Genomic DNA, 22,500 nt, shown 5'->3' on the forward strand with positions numbered 1-22,500 from the left:
GGATAGTCTGATAGATTTAATCTTTTGACATTTGGATGGATATCATTCAGTGAAATAATACCACGCTACGGCAGCAAAAATAAACAAGCGTTTAATGTGGATTCCTAAGAATGCCTAAGTTAAGCTGTGTTTAATCCATCATCATCTATATGCTTTGTCTGTTTGAATAAAATATTCTGTTTTAAGCCAGAATAATAATCTAGCTGCAAGTGTTTCCCCAAGCCTGCAATGCTACAAGACTTCAGAAAAGAAAAAACGCTTTGACGGAAATACGCTTGCAAGTTAGTAATATATATTTATAGTTCTGCCAGGGAGGAAGAAATATCTTACTCCCAAGACGTGAATCCTTGCAATCATTTCACTGACACATGCATAGACAACTATTTCATTGATCACTCCAAGGATGACAACCTTCCGTGTTGTGCATATAGAAAAAAAACACTCGCATCACTTTTGTTCGCACATGTTTGGCAATAAGGTGTGGGTTTAAACACATATTATTTTTTTTAAACATCGAAGAATTCATTCACAAAAGGAATAAGACTTCAAAGTCATTAGCCATTTGAAGTCCACTGACGAGCAAGGACCTCCCCCCAACCCAATCGTGCGAGATTCTGCATTTTCTTTCTTTTCTTTCTCCATTTCATTCTTCCATCTTCGGTCTGGACTCCCTCGTCCACGCTTACCATTTATTGTGGTCCAATCATTAAAGCAGTTACTCCATCTACTCTCCTCCTCTCTAGCCACTTGTCCCGCCCTTTTCCACCACTTCTCCTTTATCGCCACCAAAATACATTTCACTCCACTTGTTCTCTTACCCAGCTCGCTCTCTTCCAGTCTTTCAGTGCTATTCCAGTATTGATCTGCCTATTGCTCTCTGCGCGTTCCTTAGTTCTCTAGCTTATATTCACTCGCTTTACTCTTCAAAATTCACATGGGTAGATCATAGCTGAGATTACACACCGATTGTAAAATATAAGTTCTAAACACACAGACAGGGATACATGATGTTCCTATATTCACCATAAACCTTCCAATCAACTCTGATGTGTTTCTATCAGGGCCTGTGTTTGTGATTATCCTATATACATTGAATCTGTTTTTTTTATGTATTTTGCATGTAAATATAATTTGTGCGTCGTATGCGAATCTCAGTCTTCTGGAACTTGTGTTGAGAAGGAAGATTTTTCCACTCATATAAGATATTGGGTGCTTTGACGATCCATGATTATCTGAGCTCAGTGATTGGTAATGTCTAAGAGGATGTCGACATCATGTGTGTGCGAGTCAGCTTACCAGTTTTACCATGTTGGTTCGTATAGGTTTTATGGCAGTTTTGTATATACGTTGTGTAATCATTGTTAATTCGACTGCATGTGAGAGAAGATTTTTAGTTTATGATCAATGTTCGGGTCTATGAGATCATGTATGGGAGGTTCATAAGAGGTAGTGGCGGCAAAGCTGTTCCTTGTAGGACGCCGTTGTATAGTTTTGATGTGTTGACTTGATGCCGCTCCGCATTGTCTACATGATAGAAAGCTTGTTGTTGCTGCTGTTGTTGGTGTTGTTATTGTTGTTGTGATTATTGTTGTTGTTATATGTTTCAAATACCTTGAGTATGATCCGTAAGCTTGCAATTTGGGTGATCATTTAGGGAGACATGTTTTTGTGAGATTGGTATGTACAGTATGATTCTGTTGACGACCAGCCATCAGTTTAGAAATGGTAAGAAGAAATAATATAGATTCATGCGATGGTGATTGGTCTTGTGATTTATTTGCTAAAAAATTACAACGCACATTCTTCTCTCAACTTCTAAAATCATGGCTGACGCAAAAGAGAATAGCTGGATCGCCCCCAGAAGTCACCATTGACGTTGCTTATCCCCGAACCTCCATGATCTAAAGAAGTACCCAGTGGTCAACTTCTCCCATTAGACAAATACTCCGAAATATTTTGCCTCACATTCCATACACACATGCCCTCCATACCTCACACAAAAGCCCTTTTAGTGATGGCAATAAAAAAATAACATAATTAGATCAGTTATGAACACAGGATTTGAGGAACTGCACTTAGATATGCATCTACAGCATGGTATCCAACAATTATAAAAAAGACAACCTACAAACAACAAAAAATAAACCTTTGAGAATGATTATTGATTGCGCTCAGACAATACCGATAGTACATCTAGACACAGAAACCAAAATCCTTCCCACAGATCACAAACCAAATCCTATAACATAAACACAGCCCACCAGGCGCAACATAAAATCAACTCCAGTAGTCTTCTACTCAAAAATATACAACTGCCTTACCCCAGTACCCAACTCTATGTCTAAACGAAAACACATACACAGATCACAAAACAAGCACTCCTGAACAAACAGAATACTCTTATAATTCACCATACTCTCCCTGAAACCAACCCAGCAGAAAAATCACTCCTGAGACAAGCAAGAGTTGGACTGGCTTGCCTACGATGAGTCAATCAACCCCCACCCTAAAAAAATATACAATAAATAAATAACAAATTTGTCCTGACAATAGACATAAATTGCACTTGAGATGCAACCACCACACAGAGGACACAAAGCATATTATACTACACTCTCCCTCACCTATCGAGTGATTTGTAAATGAATTTTAGGAAAGAGGTACTCATGGGGGAACGTGGTGGAAGGAAGGGTGGTTGATAAGGCATTAAAGGACTATGTAGTGGTATCCAGGAGAAGAGCAGGAAGAGTTCTGGATGTCTATGTTCTTAGGGGAGAGAGTGAGGGAATATCAGATAATTTTTTGTTGGAAGGTAAGATGAGAGTGGAGAATAGGTGGAGAAAGAGGAAAAGGGAAGAAGTTAAAGAGATGCTTAGAGTAAAATGTTAAAATGAGAAGGAAAAGGAGCAGGAGTATAAGGAGAATCTGAGAGAAATTTGAGAGGTGATGAAAAATAGAGTAGAAGTAGCAGTGGAAGAGGAATGAGGGTGTTTCAAGGAGGGACTAACAAGGTGTGCAAAGATGGTATGTGGAACAAGGAGGATGGGAAGGAATAGAAGAAAGAGTAGTGAGTGGTGGAATGGTAAAGTGAAGAAGGTTGTAGAAGAGAAATATAAGCATTGGGGGACTGGTTGCAAAGTAGCATGAATGAAACATATGAGAAGTATAAAAAACGAAGAGAAACAAAACATAATATAAAGTAGGTAAAAAGAATATGTGTAGATAGGGTAGGAGTATGATAGTAAATTTTGAAATTAATAAAAAGGTGTTTTGGAAGGAAGTTAAGAGAGGAAGGGGAGGCGAGGCAGGTAAAGAAGAAAAGGTAAAGGGCGCATATGGTTAGATGTTTGCAGAAAAGGAGGCAATATGGGTGTATAGGGTGGCGGTTAATGATACTCACAGAAATATACAATAATAAATATATATATATGAATAAATAAACAATACTGGAAATATGTACATACAAAACATAAGAAATATGTCACCATTACATGGGGAATATGGGTAAGGTAGTGGAAGTGGAGGTAAAATGTAGACTGAGAGAAGCAAGTAAATGCTTTGGGAGGATTAAAAAGTGCATTGAGAAATAGGCATTTGGGAATGGATGCAAAGGGGAGATTATATGAAGGGGTGATTGTGCCGACAGCACTGTACGGGACAGAGTCATGGAATTTAAGAGGGACAGAGGAAAAGTGTAAATGTGTTTGAGGTGAAATGTCTGAGAGGTATGGTAGGGGATAGAATGAGAAACGAAGAGAGGAGGAGAGCAGGAGTGGAAAAAGGAGATGACAGATAGGACTGATGAAACAGAATTGGGATGGTTTGGACACTGTAGGAAAGAGGCCCAGCAGGGCTTCTTCAGAAATAACATAGTAGACAAACATCTGACTCCGAACATAGCACGAGCTTGCGGGGAGAAACGAACATGAAATTGATGTAAATACAACTTGCGAAAACTGCTTGTTACTTCGTTATCAGAACTGTTAGAGGTTTATTGTAAAAAAAAAAATCCCTTTTTTGATTGATATTATCAATGATAGATATAAAAGCAGATTCAAAACAGATTCGATACGGGCCTCAATGCTTACTGGAAAAATTGTATGGTATTAAAATTTGAAAACCATACTAAGAAAAGTAGGTGTATTGAATCTGCTTATATATATATATATATATATATATATATATATGCATATATATATACATATATGTATATATATATATATATATGCATATATATATATACATATATATATGCATATATATATATATATATTTATATATATATATATATATATATACATATATATATATATATATACATATATATATATATATATATATATATATAAGGAGTCAGATGTTTGTCTACTGTTATTTCTGAAGAAGCCCTGCTGGGCGAAACGTTAAATACACTGGATCCCATACTCTCCGTTTTGCCTCTTTCCTACAGTGCTGTTGCAGTCGTTGCTGCTTTTTACTCATGGTTTGGACACATGAAAAGAATGTTTGAAGAAAGATTAATAAAAGAGGTGTGGAAGGCAATGGTGGAGGGAGTAATCTTGAGAGGACGACCAAGTATGAGATGGATAGATGGGGTGAAAGGGACGTTAAGCTAGAAGGAATGTCTGTTGAGCAGAGAAGTGAGAATGCAGGAGATAGGGGTGAGTGGAGAATGGCTGAGTGTAGATTATACTGTGATGCAAAGAAGGGATGGGGCGGGGATGGGGGTGCTAGGGACTGGTTATGTGTTAATAATATTTTGATGCAGGCCGAAAGGATCTCTCCCCGTCTTCTCTTTTTCTGCATTAGGGGAAGGGCCACCGATTAAGTGAAGCGACCTTGCTGTGGACGTGTTGTGTTTTGCTACATTGCTTCTGACTCAGGGCAGTGGGCGGGATGTAGGGATGACCCATAATCCATGAGGAACACGAGAAGAAGGAAGGGATGATGGATGGCAGTGGAATGGGTGGAAGTGAAATGGGTGGGAGTGGGTACTTGTCTTTGACTTGGGTGCCTCCCATGTATGAGGGAAAAACCCCTTTGTATATATAGATATATATATAGACTTGTAAGTGAAGCCGTTGTCTGTGGCTACCGGTCTCCTGCAATACAAAACATACTGACTGGTTTCCTTGATTATTGTGATCTTGTGTGTTTAAGAATATGAACATTGACGTTATTAAGGCTCTTTTTTCCCAGGAGGTGCCAAGATAAGAGGGAGGGAGGAGGGTGGAGGGAAATAGAGTATATAGGAAATGGAATGGGTGGGAGTGATTTCTATGCCTTTTTCTTTTTGGCTACCCACCGTGTAGGGGGAAAAAGTCTTTGGTATATGTATGTATGTATATATGTATGTATGCCTTACATGGTCCAAGATCTTGTCTAGTACCTTTGAAAGTGATTTCTCCAAGTGTATGTGTGTATTCTCCTTGGTCTTTGGATCACGTGCTGGACCCGTGATCGACAGCTATTTCTCTCCCGAAAGAGAGCTCAGAGCTCGTATGACCGATCTGTGGGTAATGCTGTGACCTTACACGCACACACACACCCAAAGTATATGTATGTATGTATGCCTTACATGGTCCAAGATTTCGTCTAGTATCTTTGCAAGTGATTTCTCCAATTTTTGGATTTTTTCTTCTTCTGCGAGCTGCTGGCGTAACCGTAACCCTGCAGGCCTCGCATTCGCTTAGTTGTGGGTTCGAAACCTGCACTCCTTTCCGATTCCCAACAATGCTGTTACTTGCACCCCCCCCCCCAATAATCCTTAAAGCGCATGGGACAAAGGTGACGGCTTCGGCCGCAGCTAGTCAGCGCATCCTGGCGTCCTTACTGATGTAAGGTGGGTTGGCATCTGCGTCTTTCTAAAATCTAACACATCTTTCCGCATTTTTCTTGCTTTATGTTTGTCGTTTAGGGTCGAATAGACATTTTGCTTTGTCCAAAGTATCTATTTCCTGATCCTGCCGTAAGTTTGAGGCTTATTTTGAAGTAATCATTTTTCACAATAGTATTTCATTCTGGGTGCATTTTTGAATTTCTCTTTTTTCCTGACTGTATTCCACATTTACATTATTTTCAATTAATTCTGTGTACAGCTTTTCCATTTATCAATTTTGATTTCTTTTCTTCAATTTGGTTATTCCATCTCTTTGACCAGGGCATTTCTTCTTTTACCTGAGAATGTTTCTATTCTATCGAGGAGGCTATTTGTGGTGGGCAGTTTGGGTCGATTTATTTTTGTTCTGTGTCCACTGAGGACGTGTCTCTTGCCCGCCCCTTTAGGATGATGCCTGTGATGTGGTTTGTACCTTCATCAATACGACAGAAACCGAATCAAGGAGAAAGTGCCGAGGGTCGTTTTCTTCTCTTTGGTTGTGTTTCGGCCACGCCCTCTATTGGTGTAGTTTATAGTTTTCCTTCTTCTTCTTCTTCTTCTTCTTCTTCTCCTTCTGCTTCTTCTTCTTCTTTTTCTTCTTCTTCTCCTTCTTCTTCTTCTTCGTCTTCTTTGCTTTTTTCCCTTCTCCTCCTTTCCTTTTTCTTCTTCTTATCTTTTTACTTCTTCTCTTTCGTGTTCTCCCTCTTCCTCCTCTTCTTCTTCCTCTTTTATTTCTTCTTTTTCCTTCTACTTCTTCGTTTTCTTCCTCCCCTTCTTCGGATTCATGTTCTTCTTCGTTCTCTTCTTCTTTTTATTGTTTTCTTACTAGTCTTCTTCGTCTGCTTCTTTTTTTTTTCCTCCTCGTCCTCTTCGTCTTTTTTGTCTTCTTCATTATTTTCTTTCTCGTGTTCTTCGTCGTCTTTGTTTTCTGTCTCCTTTTCTTTTATTCTTCTTCTTTTTCATCTTCATCTCCTTTCTCCTCCTCCTCCTCCATGTCCTCTTTTTTCTCATTTTTCTTCTTCTATACCGTGTCGGCTGAATTTGGTGGGTCAGTTTTATGGTCACACGTGTTCACAACGGCGCAACAAACGAAGCCCGAAGGACATCTGGTCCAAATATTAGCGGCGCAGCGGAAAGATCGACACGTAAATAGGATCAACAAGCGAGTGAAGTTGAGATGAAACAGTCGTGGTAAGTTAGACTCCCGAGTGACCCAAAGAGGGAAAGAAAAGAAAGAAAAGTAAATAAAAGAAAAAAAGGGGAAAAATTTATGGCAGGGCGGACCAACTACCCATCGAATCCAACCCAACGACAAAACTAAATTTGGACAATATTTTTTTTTTATTAACGGCATGCATGACTCTGTCCCAATTTCAAACCAACTTTCGTATCAGGAAATCAAATATTGACCCTGATCAACGCCTTGATCTTAAGTTCAAGATGCCTGACGAGCTTAATTCGTCCAATTCCAGGCAAACTGCAAAACACACACGTGCACTGATAAATTAGCACAAACTCATAGAAAGGCAAAGATACACACACACACATGCACACACACACACACACACAACAGAAAGACCTAAACAAGGTTTGGAAATGGAGTCAGACGTAGGAAGTGGACTTCAACATTAAGAAATGTAGCATAACGGAGTTCGAAAAAAAAAAAGAATATCAGGACAATATACAATTGGAGCAAAGGAAGTAAAGTAAGTAGAACCTGAAAAAGACCTGGGAGTAATTATCTCAAATGACTTGTCCTCTGATAAACGAATAAACAAAATTGTCAGAGAATCCTATAACTTGCTAAGATCAATAAAAGTGTCTTTTACCTATTTAGACGAAGAAATTCTTAAAAGAATATTAGTCACACTAATAAGGCCTAAACTGGAGTATGCTGCGATACTATAGTCACCCAGTACCAAAAAGAATATAAAGCAAATTAAAAGAATATAAAGAGCAACCACAAAAATGGCCCCAGCACTTTCAAACCTGTCATATGAGGAGAGACTGGCTAAATTGAAGTTACCGACTTTGAAACAAAGAAGAGAGAGAGGCGACCTACTGACCATCTACAGAAACATGAAAGGCACGGAAGTCCTTGATAGAGAGAACTTACTAAATTAGGACAAGAGAAACACAAGAGGACATGAAAAAAAAACTCAAAAAGGAAAGTTATATAAAAGATTAAAAAAAAAAAATCACACAGCGGTGGACATCTGGAACAAACTGGATAAAACAATAGTGTGTGCAAAAACCATACACGAATTTAAGAGCAAACTCGACACTGCGAGATACAAAGTCGGGACACCACGAGCATAGTTCCCTTCCCTTAAGATACAATTAAGTAAATACAACAAGGTAAATACACACGCACACTCACACTCACGCGAACACACGAATAGAACACACACACACTCACACACACACACACACACACAGTCACGCGAACACACGAATAAAATAGACACGCGCGCGCGCGCGCACGCACATGCAAAGTTTAAGAAACTGGGGCACAGTGACGAAACCCCACTACCTTAGCTCCAATCCTATATATCATAATCATATAAACACAATTAGTTAGACATAACTAAGGAAATGCAATTAGGTAGATATGCACATGTATACACACACACGAGAGAGAGAGAGAGAGAGAGAGAGAGAGAGAGAGAGAGAGAGAGAGAGAGAGAGAGAGAGAGAGAGAGAGAGAGAGAGAGAGAGAGAGAGAGAGAGAGGATTATTTTTTTCTTTTCCAATTAGTTTAATGGTATTTTTAGAAGAGACGATTGCACCATTTTATCACAGTTCTCATTGGGAGTCTTCATCGTTTCGTCAGAGAAACAAATAAAGATCGGACCCATAAATGACAAGTCATCCTCTTCTGGTTTTGCTCACGAAACTGAGCTCACGTTCAAACGAAAATATAACTCAGGGAAGCTATTCCAGGCTTTAAGGGGTTATCACATTGGCCTATTTTCCATCCCACTTCTACCTCCAACTTCCATTTGAATAGCTAGAATGTGACTTCGCTTATAGAAATCTAGACTTCTATGAGAACATTTCAACACTAAGTCTAACATTCGTATGGGTTTACAATCTCTTAGATCATCATTTAGCTTTACTGTATATGAGGGAAATATCATTTGGTATTTGGAGATTTGAAAAATGAAATCTTGTAACCGAAGTCATTTTCACTAAAACGAACTCTCAACTGTCGACGCTGGTGAAGCCCGTGGAAGCCCAGTGAGATAATCTCTTCGATGACAAAAAACATGCTAAAAGAAACAACGATGGTTAATGACTAAAAGAAGAATTAATTATTGATTCGTCGTCATGTGATGGGGGATTTGGACATTAGAGTTTCAGTGTGGGTTTGTGGTCATGGAACGCGAGGCCCTAAAAAAAAAATAGAAATGATGATGATGATGATGGTGATGATAATAATGATAATAATAATAATAATAATAATAATAATAATAATAATAATAATAATGATAATAATGATAATAATAATAATAATAATAATAATAATAATAATTATAAATAATAACAATAATAACAATAACAATAATAATAATAATAATAATGATAATAAATAATAATAAATAGATAATAAATAATAATGATAATAATGGTAATAATAATAATAATAACAACAGCTGTAATAACAATAATAATAATGATAATAGTAATGATAATAATAACAATAATAATGATAATAATAACAACAGCAATAATAATAATAATAATAATAATAATAATAATAATAATAATAATGATAATAATAATGATAATAATAATAATAATAATAATGATTATGATAATAATAATAATAATAATAACAGTAATACTGATAATATTAATAATAATAATAATAATAATAATAAAAATAGTAATAATAGTATTAATAGTAATAAAAATAATAATAACAACAGCAATAATAATAATAATAATAATAATAATAATAACAACAACAGCAATAATAATAATAATAATAATAATAATAATAATAATAATAATAATTATAATAATAATAATGATAATAATGATAATGCTACTACTACTACTACTACTACTACTACTAATAATAATAATAATAATAATAATAATAATGATGATAAAAATAATAATAATAATAATAATAATAATAATAATAATAATGATGATGATAAAAATAATAATAATAATAATAATAATAATAATGATAATAATAATAATAATAGTAATAATGCAATAAACAATACAAAAAAAAAGAATGTCAATGAATAAAAAATTAAATAAGAGATGAAAAACACGTTTACCTAAAAAATGGGAACGTGGTTCACATACATGACAATTAATTTGATAAATTACGGTTGCTATACATAAATAATCCGCTATATTTTGTCACTCGTCGTTCGTATAGCGGTATAACGGAAATCACAAACAATATATAGCAATACCTATCCTAAATGACGTTAAACCAATCTAGTCTAGCTTAACCTAACCTAACCAAAGGCCTCAAGAAGCTCAGGAAACGTCGGCAATATCGATATGTCGTCGATTAAATTGACCATCAAATGGAACGACGGCGAAGGATTTCTCCCACGACACCAATGCACACATAGTTATGGGCCCGGCATGTACGAGTTCTGCAAAAGAAAAAAGAAAAGAAAAGAAAAGAAAAAAGAAGAATATATATATATATATATATATATATATATATATATATATCCCGACATCCAGGCAGGTTGACGAAGTTAAGTAGGGTTAAGTTAGCCTAACTAAACTTAACCAGAGGCTGAAAAGGTAAGGAAACGACCAAAGAAAAAATGTCGGGAAAAGAAAAAAGAATACATAAAAAACAAATCAAACTATGAAACACAAACAAAGCTTTTTAGCATTCGTTTATCTATCAGGAAAGGCCACAAGGTAGCCCAGCAGACACAGTCATCTTGACCGCTTGAATGAGGGCTTGCTGCATTAGTTCCCGATACCCCGGGCTAGGTGTTGAGGAGGCCCAACGTCGCTCCTATTAGGAAAAAAAAAAAAAAAAAAAGTCTGCTACAATTGACAGGGCTTTGCCTTACCACGGGTTTCTCCCTTCCCATTTCATGGGAGTGGGATCGTGAGTTATCTATTAGGAGTGGGTTGGCAATTGAATCTTTTATGCATTACGATAACCAATGTGTTCAAGTTATCATTTACCTGCCAGATTTTGACTGCTCGTACTTTCACTGAATTAGAAAAACGCTCAACAAAAATTCGGAAAATTTAGAAATATTAAATCACTGTGATAATGCAACAATAAACACAAGTGCGTTTGCATGAAGCACAGTAGAATCTGTAAATTGATAGACACCCATAGACTAAATAAGGTGACTGGGAGAGATAGAAAGACAGACAGGCAGACAGAAACTTAGTTATGGAGATGTATGGCTAAATACATGATGATAGTTTGGACATGATGGTGGAATATATATATATATATATATATATATATAAACAGTAAGGAAATGATCATTCTCGACAGTAAAATTGACCAAATTCACTTTCCTGTAAGTTTTAGTTGTAACTAGCACCCAGTGTCGCTTAGTGTCGTAATTTAGAAACGAATATGAACTCAACTTTCATAAGATTAAAGAACTGTGTTCATGTTATGATATAGTAGGCCTAAAACTTTGAATATTTTCACAATGGAATTTTATTATAGTTAGCCGTAGAGAACACTAAATAAAAATAAATATGAGCAATTAAAAGAAATCCATATTTTCCCTGTGAAAGAATTGGAAACGTTTTTTTTTTACAGTATACTTTTAGGTACGTTTGCATCTATATTATCATAGTAATGTTACTAACAAAAATATTCGTCCTACTCACTTGTGGGTGAATTAATCTGTAGCTGCTGAATAACATTCTTTTCGTGGAGTTTATATTTGCCTAAGGGCTTGTCATTGAAGTGGCTGCAGCCTTGGAGAATTCGCTTGTAATACTCTCTCTTCTGCAGATGTGTGTGGGGCAAGATGATACCCACAGATAGCACGGACAGTTCATCCGCTTGTGTACCATTGTGATAGACACTCGGCAGAGGTCTTCGGACCTTCCCCGGGCTGGTTTTGATCCTGATGTTCAGTCCGCTGGGCGTCATCACCAGCGTCAGAAGGAGAAGGAGGTGAAAGAGGGAAAGGAAGGAGCCTCTTCTTGATTCTGTCAGGGCCCCGAAGTGCGCCCCTCCTGTGCGGCCCATGACGCCTTCTACGAAGTGGCCGCTGCCAGGACTTCTCGCTACGCTAGGGGTTGGGCGAAGGTGGTGAGGGAACCTGGAGGAAGAACAAGAGATCCTTCATTAGTCAACAGAATAAATGAAGTACACCTCACCACTTCAATTTATTCACTGAAATGTCAAACAGTACACATACAAATTACACTAATATTGACTCCAATATAGTCACTAATAAGTCAAATGGTGCATACAAACTACACTGATATCGATTACATAATAAGATAAGATATTAGATATTTAAAACTCTTACCACAATAAGAGCCAAAAAAGATATTAGTATAATTACCAGTAACGACATTAGATCCTATAACCAATCTATTTCTTCATTAGAGAAACAAATATGATTCTAGGACTCATAACACGATCTTTGGACTTCAAACCTACAAGCACCAACAATCAATTACATAGGTCATTAAGAAGATGAGGAGCCTACGCCAGGAGGCGCTGAGTAGTTGCGGCGGAAGCTATGACCTTTGCCCCTTGAGCTATTAGGACTGTCGGGGTAGGTAACTAACATAAACTGCTGGGAACCAGACAGAAGTGCAGGACTCGAGCCTACAACTAAGCGAGTGCGAGACCAGCACGTTTCCGATTACGCCACCAGCGCACTAGTCCGCCCACATTTGGATTATGCTCTTTACGCCAGTTCCCCGAATTTCATGATATTAAGAGAGTGGTTTGACAAATTGCCGGCATTAACCCTCGGAGACAACACCGTAGCGAATAGATGAAGTCATGGAGATGGTAAGGAAGATAGAAGCCCAGTGGAAAGGAGAGACGGTAGAAATTGACAATGACCAGCATTTTCTTTGAGTGGAGATTAGCGACTCTGGTCCGTAGAGGTGCCACTAAAGACCCAGAGGAGGTGTGTCACGTGACCCATTCCCTATGGATAAACTCGTATAAGAATTTCATGTTGCCGTTAGGTGTGACAGAATCGCTTTCTGGCGTCGGCGTTGTTTCACTCCCACGTCGACGCCAGTGTCCTCACAATCTCTGCGGGCTAGGCGAGCTCCCATGCAGGCACCCTGCCTCCCTTACCACTCCTCCAAACAACTTTCGACAGGTTCGATCAACTTGACCCCAGTCATGAGTCCTGTGGACGTCGTCCCCTTCGTCCCTTCCATCGAGGATTGTCTCTTGCCGAGACAACCCTGTGAGTAGGATCAAAATGAGGAAAACGTACCACATCATCATGTCAGGAAGTACGGAAGAATACATACGAGTAAAAGGACTACAACCAGCGCTTCTGTCCTTGAGGGGAGAGTTAAGACGGACAGTAGAAAGGAGTGAAAAGTCATCAGCATTGTTTTCTGAGTGGAGATAAGTCTCCAATCGTAAAACAATGCCCTGGTCACACAATCAAGATTCTCGTCAAATGTTGTGAATTTGAAAACCTGGAAGACGACTTCGCTAACAGTATTCTAGACTTCCCTAAGGACAATTCAGCAATTTGTATAATATTCGTCTAGGTTTAACTTTTTTTAGTTCGTCATTCAGCTTCTCAATATATGACGCAAAGGTGATTTGACATTTGGAGAATCGAAAAGTAATATATTGTAACCCAAGTCGTTTCTACTCAAACGAACTCGCTAAGTCACGTGAAGAGGTCGGAAGGGTCCGAAATTTTAAGTGATCAGTACGGATAATGATGTTCCAGAATTTTTTTTTTCTTTTTTTCTTTTTCATTTTAGTCTCTATCGTTTGAGTATCTTTAAAACATGCGCTAATATTATCTATCTTTATATATATATATATATATATATATATATATATATTTGTTTATTTATATCTTTTTAGTAACTATAGTTTTGAGTATGTTTTAAGAAATGCAGCGATATTCTTAATATTTATGGACCGAGAGATATCCTGTGGGCATTCTTTATCATTGCAACTCATTGTGTATATAATCTCATATGTTCACACGTATAGGTACACATTAACAATTGTAATCAGTATCGTAACTTTCCCTGATTCTTTTATACCTTACAGTAAAAGTTATAAAATTCCTAATTGATTGCATTTTCTTGTTTGCTTGTTTTCATGATTTTTTATTTGTCTATTTATTTGTCTATGTATGTACTTAGGTTTTAATTCATTTATCTATTTATTCATTCATCTTCTCATTTATTCATTTCACTATTACTATTCTTGGAGTAATCTGCTCTCTGATACAATTCTTATTAAATTGAATAGCCGCTGACGTTCTGACGATGTGTAGCTGATCGCTCAAAATTGCGGAAGAACTTTTTTTCCTTATTGTTCAATGTGGAACAGAAGTTTCCGATATTCATCTGGGAACCAGCATCTGCAGATTTCGAGGTCTCTTACCTCTTCTTCAGCTGGGTGGTAATAGTGACTATTACCACCCAGCTGAAGAAGAGGTAAGAGACCTCGAAATCTGCAGATACTGGTTCCCAGATGAATATCGGAAACTTCTGTTTCAAATTGAACAATGAGGAAAAAAGTTCTTCCGCAATTTTGAGCGATCAGCTACACAGATCGTCAGAACGTCAGCGGCTATTCAATTTAACAAGAACTATTACTATTATCAGTATCATTTTTCTTTTTCTCTCCCTCTCTTCCAGTCTCAAGCTTCAGAAACAACTGCACTGACACAGAAAAGTTGAACATGCAAAATCTTTCAGAATATTATATTCACACAACACGATTATCGTGGAAAGAACCCCGCAATAAATTATTCTATTCCACATTTATCCAATAAGACGATTAAAAATCAATCAATCAATCAACCACTGGGTATGAAAAAGAAACATAAAAGAAAGATAAAGGAATATCTATTCCAATAACATAAAATAGAATATCTTAAAATAAGCTTCATTTCATCTTCGAGGGCAAAAATACATGGAAGGCCTGAGGAGGTGTTACACAAATAGGAATGAATAGGTCTGTGAAGCCCGGCCGTCTCTCCCCATCAACCTCTTCCAGTTCTCAGAAGTCCTTCTATATCGCCATGTACGTGCGCAGGTCAGATTATTGCTTGGCGGTGTGTTGTGTCTCCGGCTATATAACAAACTATTTCTGCCATGTTTACGTCCATTTTCCATGCGACGCATCACGTTCAGGAAGTAAAGACTGAATTCTAAAGTGAGCGTTAATCTCGCAAAATGTTACAATCTTTTGTCGCGCCTTCGTTATTGCATTTCTCTTTGCATGTTATAGACTTGAGTGGGATACTCGATTGTTAAAATACATCCTATCTATTTTTTATCTTTACCTTCCTTTTTTAATCGAAGTGGTTCGGAGGAAACAACTACAAAACAAAAGTGCACACACACGCACACAAACACACACGCGCACACACACACATGCACACACACACACACACACACACACACACACACATATATATATATATATTATATATTATATATATATATATATAAGAATTATTTAGATAAACACCTAAGCAAGATGCTGTAATGACTATCATTTGTTTTGTTATCATTTGTCCGTTTGTTTATTTTTATTTGTTTGATTCTCATTTATTATTAGTTATATGTAAATTTATTGTTATTTACTATTTACCTATTTATTTATTATTCAAATATACCTATGCATTTATTCATGTATTTTATTTATTATTTACATGATCATATCTTTTATTTATTAATTTATTTGTTTATCTTTATTATGATTTTTTCGCATCCGACCTAGATATAGACCAAAAGGTCTCCTGTCGCCATGCTCCGCCTTTGGAATCCTTTGTAATACATATATATATATATATATATTTGGATGATGGAGAACATAAACACAGGGGAAGGCTCGGAACCCTAAACACTCTAACGTTTCGTTCGCGTAGAACTTCTTCAGAGAGTGTATGTAGAACTGCAATTGAAGTTTATGTACTAAATCTAATTATCTTTTCGGACACTTGGGAAAGGTCTTTTTTCTGGCATGCTTTAGAATTAAAATACTAGTTTCTTTAGCTAAATTGATAAACCCTCCTCGATGATTCGATGAATTATTAGTTGAAATATATGCTGACTCAACAATTCTTCTAATGAATTTATCAAAACCTTTATGTAGCACTTCAGCTTCTCTCCAGTTTGGTAAGTGATCGAATTTTTCCGCATGAACTACTAAAGAATTAGATGTCCTATGTGCTTTTATGTCGTTTTTATGTTCATAAATTATTTTTTCTAATCCTCTTGACGATTCGCCAAAATAAGCCATTGAGCAACTATTGCACGGGATTTTGTATACGACGCTGTTTTCGGAATTGGTTCTCTTTTCAGAAGTCTTTATTAAATCACCTATCCTCTTGTTAGTTATTTTAGCTATGTTCATACCTGATTTTGTTAAATATTTGTCTATTATTGGTGACGTTTCTGAGCCAGGTACTGATATAAAATTTGTATCATTTTTATCATTTCTCTCTTTCTTTCCGCGATTGTAAATATCTATTGCTTTTCTTTTTGTTCTTTTCAACATTCCCTCTGGATATCCAAGTTTGTCAAAGGTTTTCATAATGTAATCAAATTCGCCTTCTAGGTATTCATTACTACAGATTCGTAGTGCCCTGAGAAAAAATCCTATTACTATACCACTCTTTGTCCTGTCATCATGTGCGGAGAAGTAATGTACTAAATCCTCTTTGTTTGTTTCCTTTCTGTATACTGAGAAAGTTAGTTTTTTCCACTCGTCGTATTAACGTATCTAGTAAGGGCAATTGTCCGTTTTGTTCCTCTTCTACGGTGAACTGAATATCGCTGTTGACCGCGTTAAGCATTCTCACTTTATTATTTACATTGGTGTTTTCGGGGATGATTGCGAGGACGTCGTCTACATATCTAAACCAGTGTGATCCCCTACCATTGATTCTGATAAAGTTTTCTTTTTCTAATAACTCCATATATAGACAGGCCATCACTGCACTTAAAGGACTACCCATAGCGAGACCTCTATGTTGTTCATATTCGTCACCATTAAAAGTAAACGCACCGAAATTTACGCATATATCTATCAATTCTATATAATCTTGTTTTCTTATGTCCGAAAAGATAATTAGATTTAGTACATAAACTTCAATTGCAGTTCTACATACACTCTCTGAAGAAGTTCTACGCAAACGAAACGTTAGAGTGTTTAGGGTTCCGAGCCTTCCCCTGTGTTTATGTTCTCCATCATCCAAATAATTTGTCTAAAATACTTATCAATATATATATATATATATATATATATATATATATATATATATATATATACATATACATATATATAGGTATCAGGTTCTCATGTAGACAATTTTGATTGAAGTTCACAGCAGCTTCTGCGTTCACGACCTTTTTGCTGAGTAGTTCTACATCTCTGACGATGGATCGGTGAGCATTAGGTAGCTCCCATAAAAGTTGTCCGAAAGACAGAAAGTTCTTGTAGACGAAGAACACTTTATTGTAACAAACTTTCGAATTACATATGTCATCTTCGGGTTCTGGTACAGGCAAAGAAGGGAACAGTTTGTATACGGAACTAAGGTACAGAATGGGAGAAAAGGAGGAACGTGATTGGTCGAGATTGGCCAATAGGGATCTAGGCATTGACCTGGGATACCGTTTGCAAACCTGCCTAAGCCGTAGGCCGTTCGTTTTCTTCTCTAACAGTTTTATAACTGTGGTGAAAGTTTCTGAGGTTAGGAATTATGTACATGTCGGTGACTTAGGAGTTGAGAGAATGGTTTTTGTTTTTGCTGTGAATATACGGAGTTGGGAGTTATCTCTTTCGGTTTGCAGGATGGAAGTTCCTTCGACTAGCATTTCTCTAGTTAGACTAACCCCGTGAACCTCTTCGGAGTCCTTCTTCGTAGCTCCGTTTGACAGGTGGAGTTCAAGGCGCCTGGAGAGCTTCGTAGTGGTTCTTACAATGTATGTAGAGGGCAGGGCTGCACAGTTCCCTGAAGAGCATTTATATTCATACACTAGTTGGCCACGTTGAAGCTCTGGGATGTCAGCTTTGGGGCTGTTTTTTAGGTGATGTGTTTTTTTGTTTTGTAAAAGATTATGAGGTTTAGTCTATCTTCCTTGTTGGTGGTTTCTACACATTTGGAAATTATATTCCTCAGGGCTCTTTCGTCTTGTTCCATCGTCAGAGATGTAGAACTCCTCAGCAAAAAAGTCGTAAACGCCAGAGCTGCAGTGAACTTCAATATATATATATATATATATATATATATATATATATATATATATATATACTGTATATATATATACATATATATACATATATATACATATATATATATACATGTACAGTATATATATATATCACAGGTGAGAAATGTAGTAACACATTTATAAATCACAACTAACACCACAGTCGGACGAAAGAAAGAGTTGCGTAAGCGGAACTATATATTTCGATTGCTACCTGCAATCCTCTTCAGTAGTACAAAGTGGCAGGGAGGAGGCTATCTTAAGTAGCAACCTCTTACAAAAGAAAGGGAACACGAGAAAATACAGAACATCACTGCCCCAGCCCTAGTTGACCTGAGGCTGACACGAGGTCGGGTCAGGGGGAGGGGGAGGAAGCTTGTTGACAATATTTTTGGTGATGAATAGTCCTGAAATGATGTCTGGGGTCCATTGACCCTTGGAAATATTCATCGTGGGCAGATAATCAATTAATGTTGATTCCACCATTTTCCTTCTGAACCCAGGTAGCAATCGAAATATATAGTTCCGCTTACGCAACTCTTTCTTTCGTCCGACTGTGGTGTTAGTTGTGATATATATATATATATATATATATATATATATATATATATATATATATATATATATATATATATATACAGACACACACAGACACACACACACACACATATATATATATATATATATATATATATGTGTATATATATATATATACATGTATACATACTGTATATACATATTTATATATGTATATATATATATATATGTGTGTGTGTGTGTGTGTGTGTATACATATATACATATTATATATGTATATATATATATATATATGTATATATATATATATATATATATATATATATATATATATATATATACATATACAACAATGAATGGGTCCCAGTGATTAGAGATACATTTTAGCAACCACAATGCACTTAAATTCTAAGCCATCCACATCGGGAGACCCAGTGGAGGCCACAACCAGAAATTGAAATGTGGTACTGCCGAGGATATCTCTCTTGATAGCGTAGTTGGAAAGTCACTGTGTCACTTGTTATGTGATGGCTGAGTTCGAGTCCTCGGCAGTACCTCAATTGGGTCTCCTGATGTTGATGACTTAGAATTAAAGTGCATTGTGGTTGTTAAATTATATATATATATAGATATATATATATATATATATATATATATATATATATATATGCCGACACTGAATTAGAAATGTTATGACTATAAAGAGACAAACAGAATCTGAGAGTTTAAGAAAAAAAATGGCTATGTACCTATGTGGTGCAAAATTTTCAATTCATATTTCAAAGAACCACAATCACTGCTAAAGTTAGTATGACACCCATTCTTCAGTTTAACCGCGTTGTTAACCAAACTTTGGTGGGGTGATCTCTACAATGAGTATCTAAGTTTTAATACGAACTGGTGTTTATAATAATGGAAAAGTTAATGGGTGCAATAGCATGTTCATTCCTCTGAAAAATGTATAGATTAGCTCACAAACACATACATACACATACACACACAAGCATATTAAAAGGTATTTTCTTGTTTTGGTGTTGTTGACAAATCAAAATATACGCCAATCCTACATTGAAAAGGAAATATTATCCATCACTTCATGTTTCTCACTGTGACAAGAGTGCGGAGGTAGACGAAGGAAGATACGCAACTTGTTCCCAATTTATTACTGACTAATTTCTTGTGAATGGACGACGCCAAAATCTTCAACGATTCCAACACGGGTCTCAGTACTGCTTTAAACTTCTGATGCCGATAAATGATTACTGAATGTACTTTGTAAACATTATCTGTTTCCCAAACCATCTGCTGGATCTGAAAATAAGCGTGAATTATAATCATTGCAGGTATCGGAATCGGACTCGTATCGGAATCGGAAGTTTAGATCAGTATCGGTACTCGTATCGAAATCGGAAGTTTATTTCAGTATAGGGAGTTGTATCGGAATCTGAAGTTTAGATCAGTATAGGGACTTGAATGAATCGAAAGTTTAGAAAGATATCGGGAGTTGTTTCGGAATCGGAAGTTCAGATCAGTATCGGGACTTGTATCGAAATCGGAAGTTTAGATCAGTATAGAGAGTTGTATCGGAATCGGAAGTTTAGATCAGTATCGGGACTTGTATCGGAATCGGAAGTTTAGAGAGATATCGGGACTCGTATCGAAATCGGAAGTTTAGATCAGTGTAGGGAGTTGTATCGGAATCGGAAGTTTAGATCAGTATCGGGACTTGTATCGAAATCAGAAGTTTAGATCAGTGTAGGGAGTTGTATCGGAATCGGAAGTTTAGATCAGTATCGGGACTTGTATCGGAATCGGAAGTTTAGAGAGATATCGGGTTCTTCAAAGGAAGACAGCAATAACACAAACACGAATCATATGTATGCTTGGTTTTCCCAGATGATCAGACAACAAAGTAAATATGTAAACAATGGAAGAACGGTCATAAATAGCACAGAACATCGTTAATACAAATGAAGTTATTGTAAGAGAGTGATCATGACAATAACAAAAGCATAAATGAAGAAATCAAGAGTCAACATAAAGAAATATGGATTATGAAAATAATGGGAAGAAAGGGTATGTGGGTAAAAAGGAAAGGGAAACTAAGAAGAGACATAACACTGAGAAGAAAGGGCGAGGAAAAATAAAAAAAAGAGCAAGAAGGGGAATGAGGAATGGAATAAGAAAAGAGAAAGTGAAAGAGAAGGAAATACGAGAGGGAAAAATACAAGACAACGAGAATAAGAAAACAAAGAAGAATAGAAATTGTATGGGGAAGAAGCAAGAGAAAGAGAAGGGGGATAAAAAGATGAAAAAATATTGAGAAAGTGTTGGCGTATGAAATTCCTTGTAATAATTTTTGCATGAGACAAATTGGTAAAGGCACAGAAGCTAGGACTTCTCAACTTAAATATAATCTGATAATACGGAAAGGTTCAAGATACCCCGCAAAATAACCCAAATGAGGTTATATAACCTGTTTGATGAATTGCTTGTAGTATACTCTCTGAAGACGACTCTGTCGAAACGTAAGAGAACAAAAGAGCTTCTGCATTATTTTGGATTTTCTCTACACCCCTCTCCTCAAGAATTCGTTACTCCAACATATATATATATATATATATATATATATATATATACATATATATATATATACATGTGTGTGTGTGTGTGTACTTATATATGTATACATACATCTATATATATACATATATATATATATATATATATATATATATATACATGTATACATGTATGTATGTATTTACATATAATGTGTGTACATATATATATATATATATATATATATATACATGTATGTATTTACATATAATGTGTGTATATATATATACATATATATATATATATATATATATGTTATATATGTATGTATGTATGTATGTATATATATGAATGTATATGTATATATGTGTGTGTGTATATATGTATATATATATATCCATATATATATACATATATGTATATATGTATATATATATGTATATATATGCATATGTACATATATATATATATATATATATATATGTGTGTGTGTGTGTGTGCGCGTGGGTGTGTGTGTGTGTGTGTGTGTGTGTATGTGTGTGTGTGTGTGTGTGTGTGTGTGTGTATTCAGGAGTTAAAGTCTCAGCCAAATCAAAATATCCACTTGAGAGGAAAGTTATAAAATCATGTTTAATCTCCGGCACCTTTACAAGTAATGTAAATATGGATTATGAATATTCTAAACGTGACTAACTACTGCCTGAATAAACCATCAAGATTAATCGAGTACAGGTGAAGTAAAGTAAAAGGGGGTCGTTGCTTAGCTGGCCGTGGGAAACTTGCCGCGGCCGACTGGCCACCAAATTAAGACAAGTCGCTGCGGCCAACTCGCCGCCATCTGGAAATTTTTATCGACAAATTTGAGAAAAGTGACAAAACATGAGGGTTAAATTTTCTTTATAGGGAACTTTATTGGAACGAAATAATAAAAGATACAAAGGCAAAATTTTCACAGTGAATGAGAATCCGACAAGAAATAATGGTCTTAAACTGTCAGGAAATAGATTTAATTTGAAATTGAGTAGAAACAACTTCGCCAACCGTCTAGTTAATGAATAGAATAAACTTCCTGCAGAGGCAGTGCAACG

General features: G+C 36.2%; 1 protein-coding gene across 7 annotated transcripts in view; it reads right to left on the minus strand.

Moving 5' to 3' along the window:
• Nmdar2 (glutamate ionotropic receptor NMDA type subunit 2) overlaps positions 1-22,500 on the minus strand; it is a 671,980-nt gene that overhangs the window by 419,332 nt on the left and 230,148 nt on the right. For all 7 annotated transcript variants that reach the window (XR_012967269.1, XR_012967266.1, XR_012967267.1 and 4 more), the window contains one exon: positions 11,735-12,174. Coding sequence is in view for 3 of the 7 variants with exons in the window: in XM_076200978.1 (XP_076057093.1) it covers positions 11,735-12,174 (440 nt within the window). In the remaining 4 variants the exon portion in view is untranslated. The remainder of the gene's footprint in view (positions 1-11,734; positions 12,175-22,500) is intronic.

This window comes from Oratosquilla oratoria, chromosome 17 (assembly GCF_046742065.1).
Source record: "Oratosquilla oratoria isolate Oo_2021 chromosome 17, ASM4674206v1, whole genome shotgun sequence".
In the NCBI taxonomy this organism is placed as follows: Eukaryota; Metazoa; Arthropoda; class Malacostraca; order Stomatopoda; family Squillidae; genus Oratosquilla; species Oratosquilla oratoria.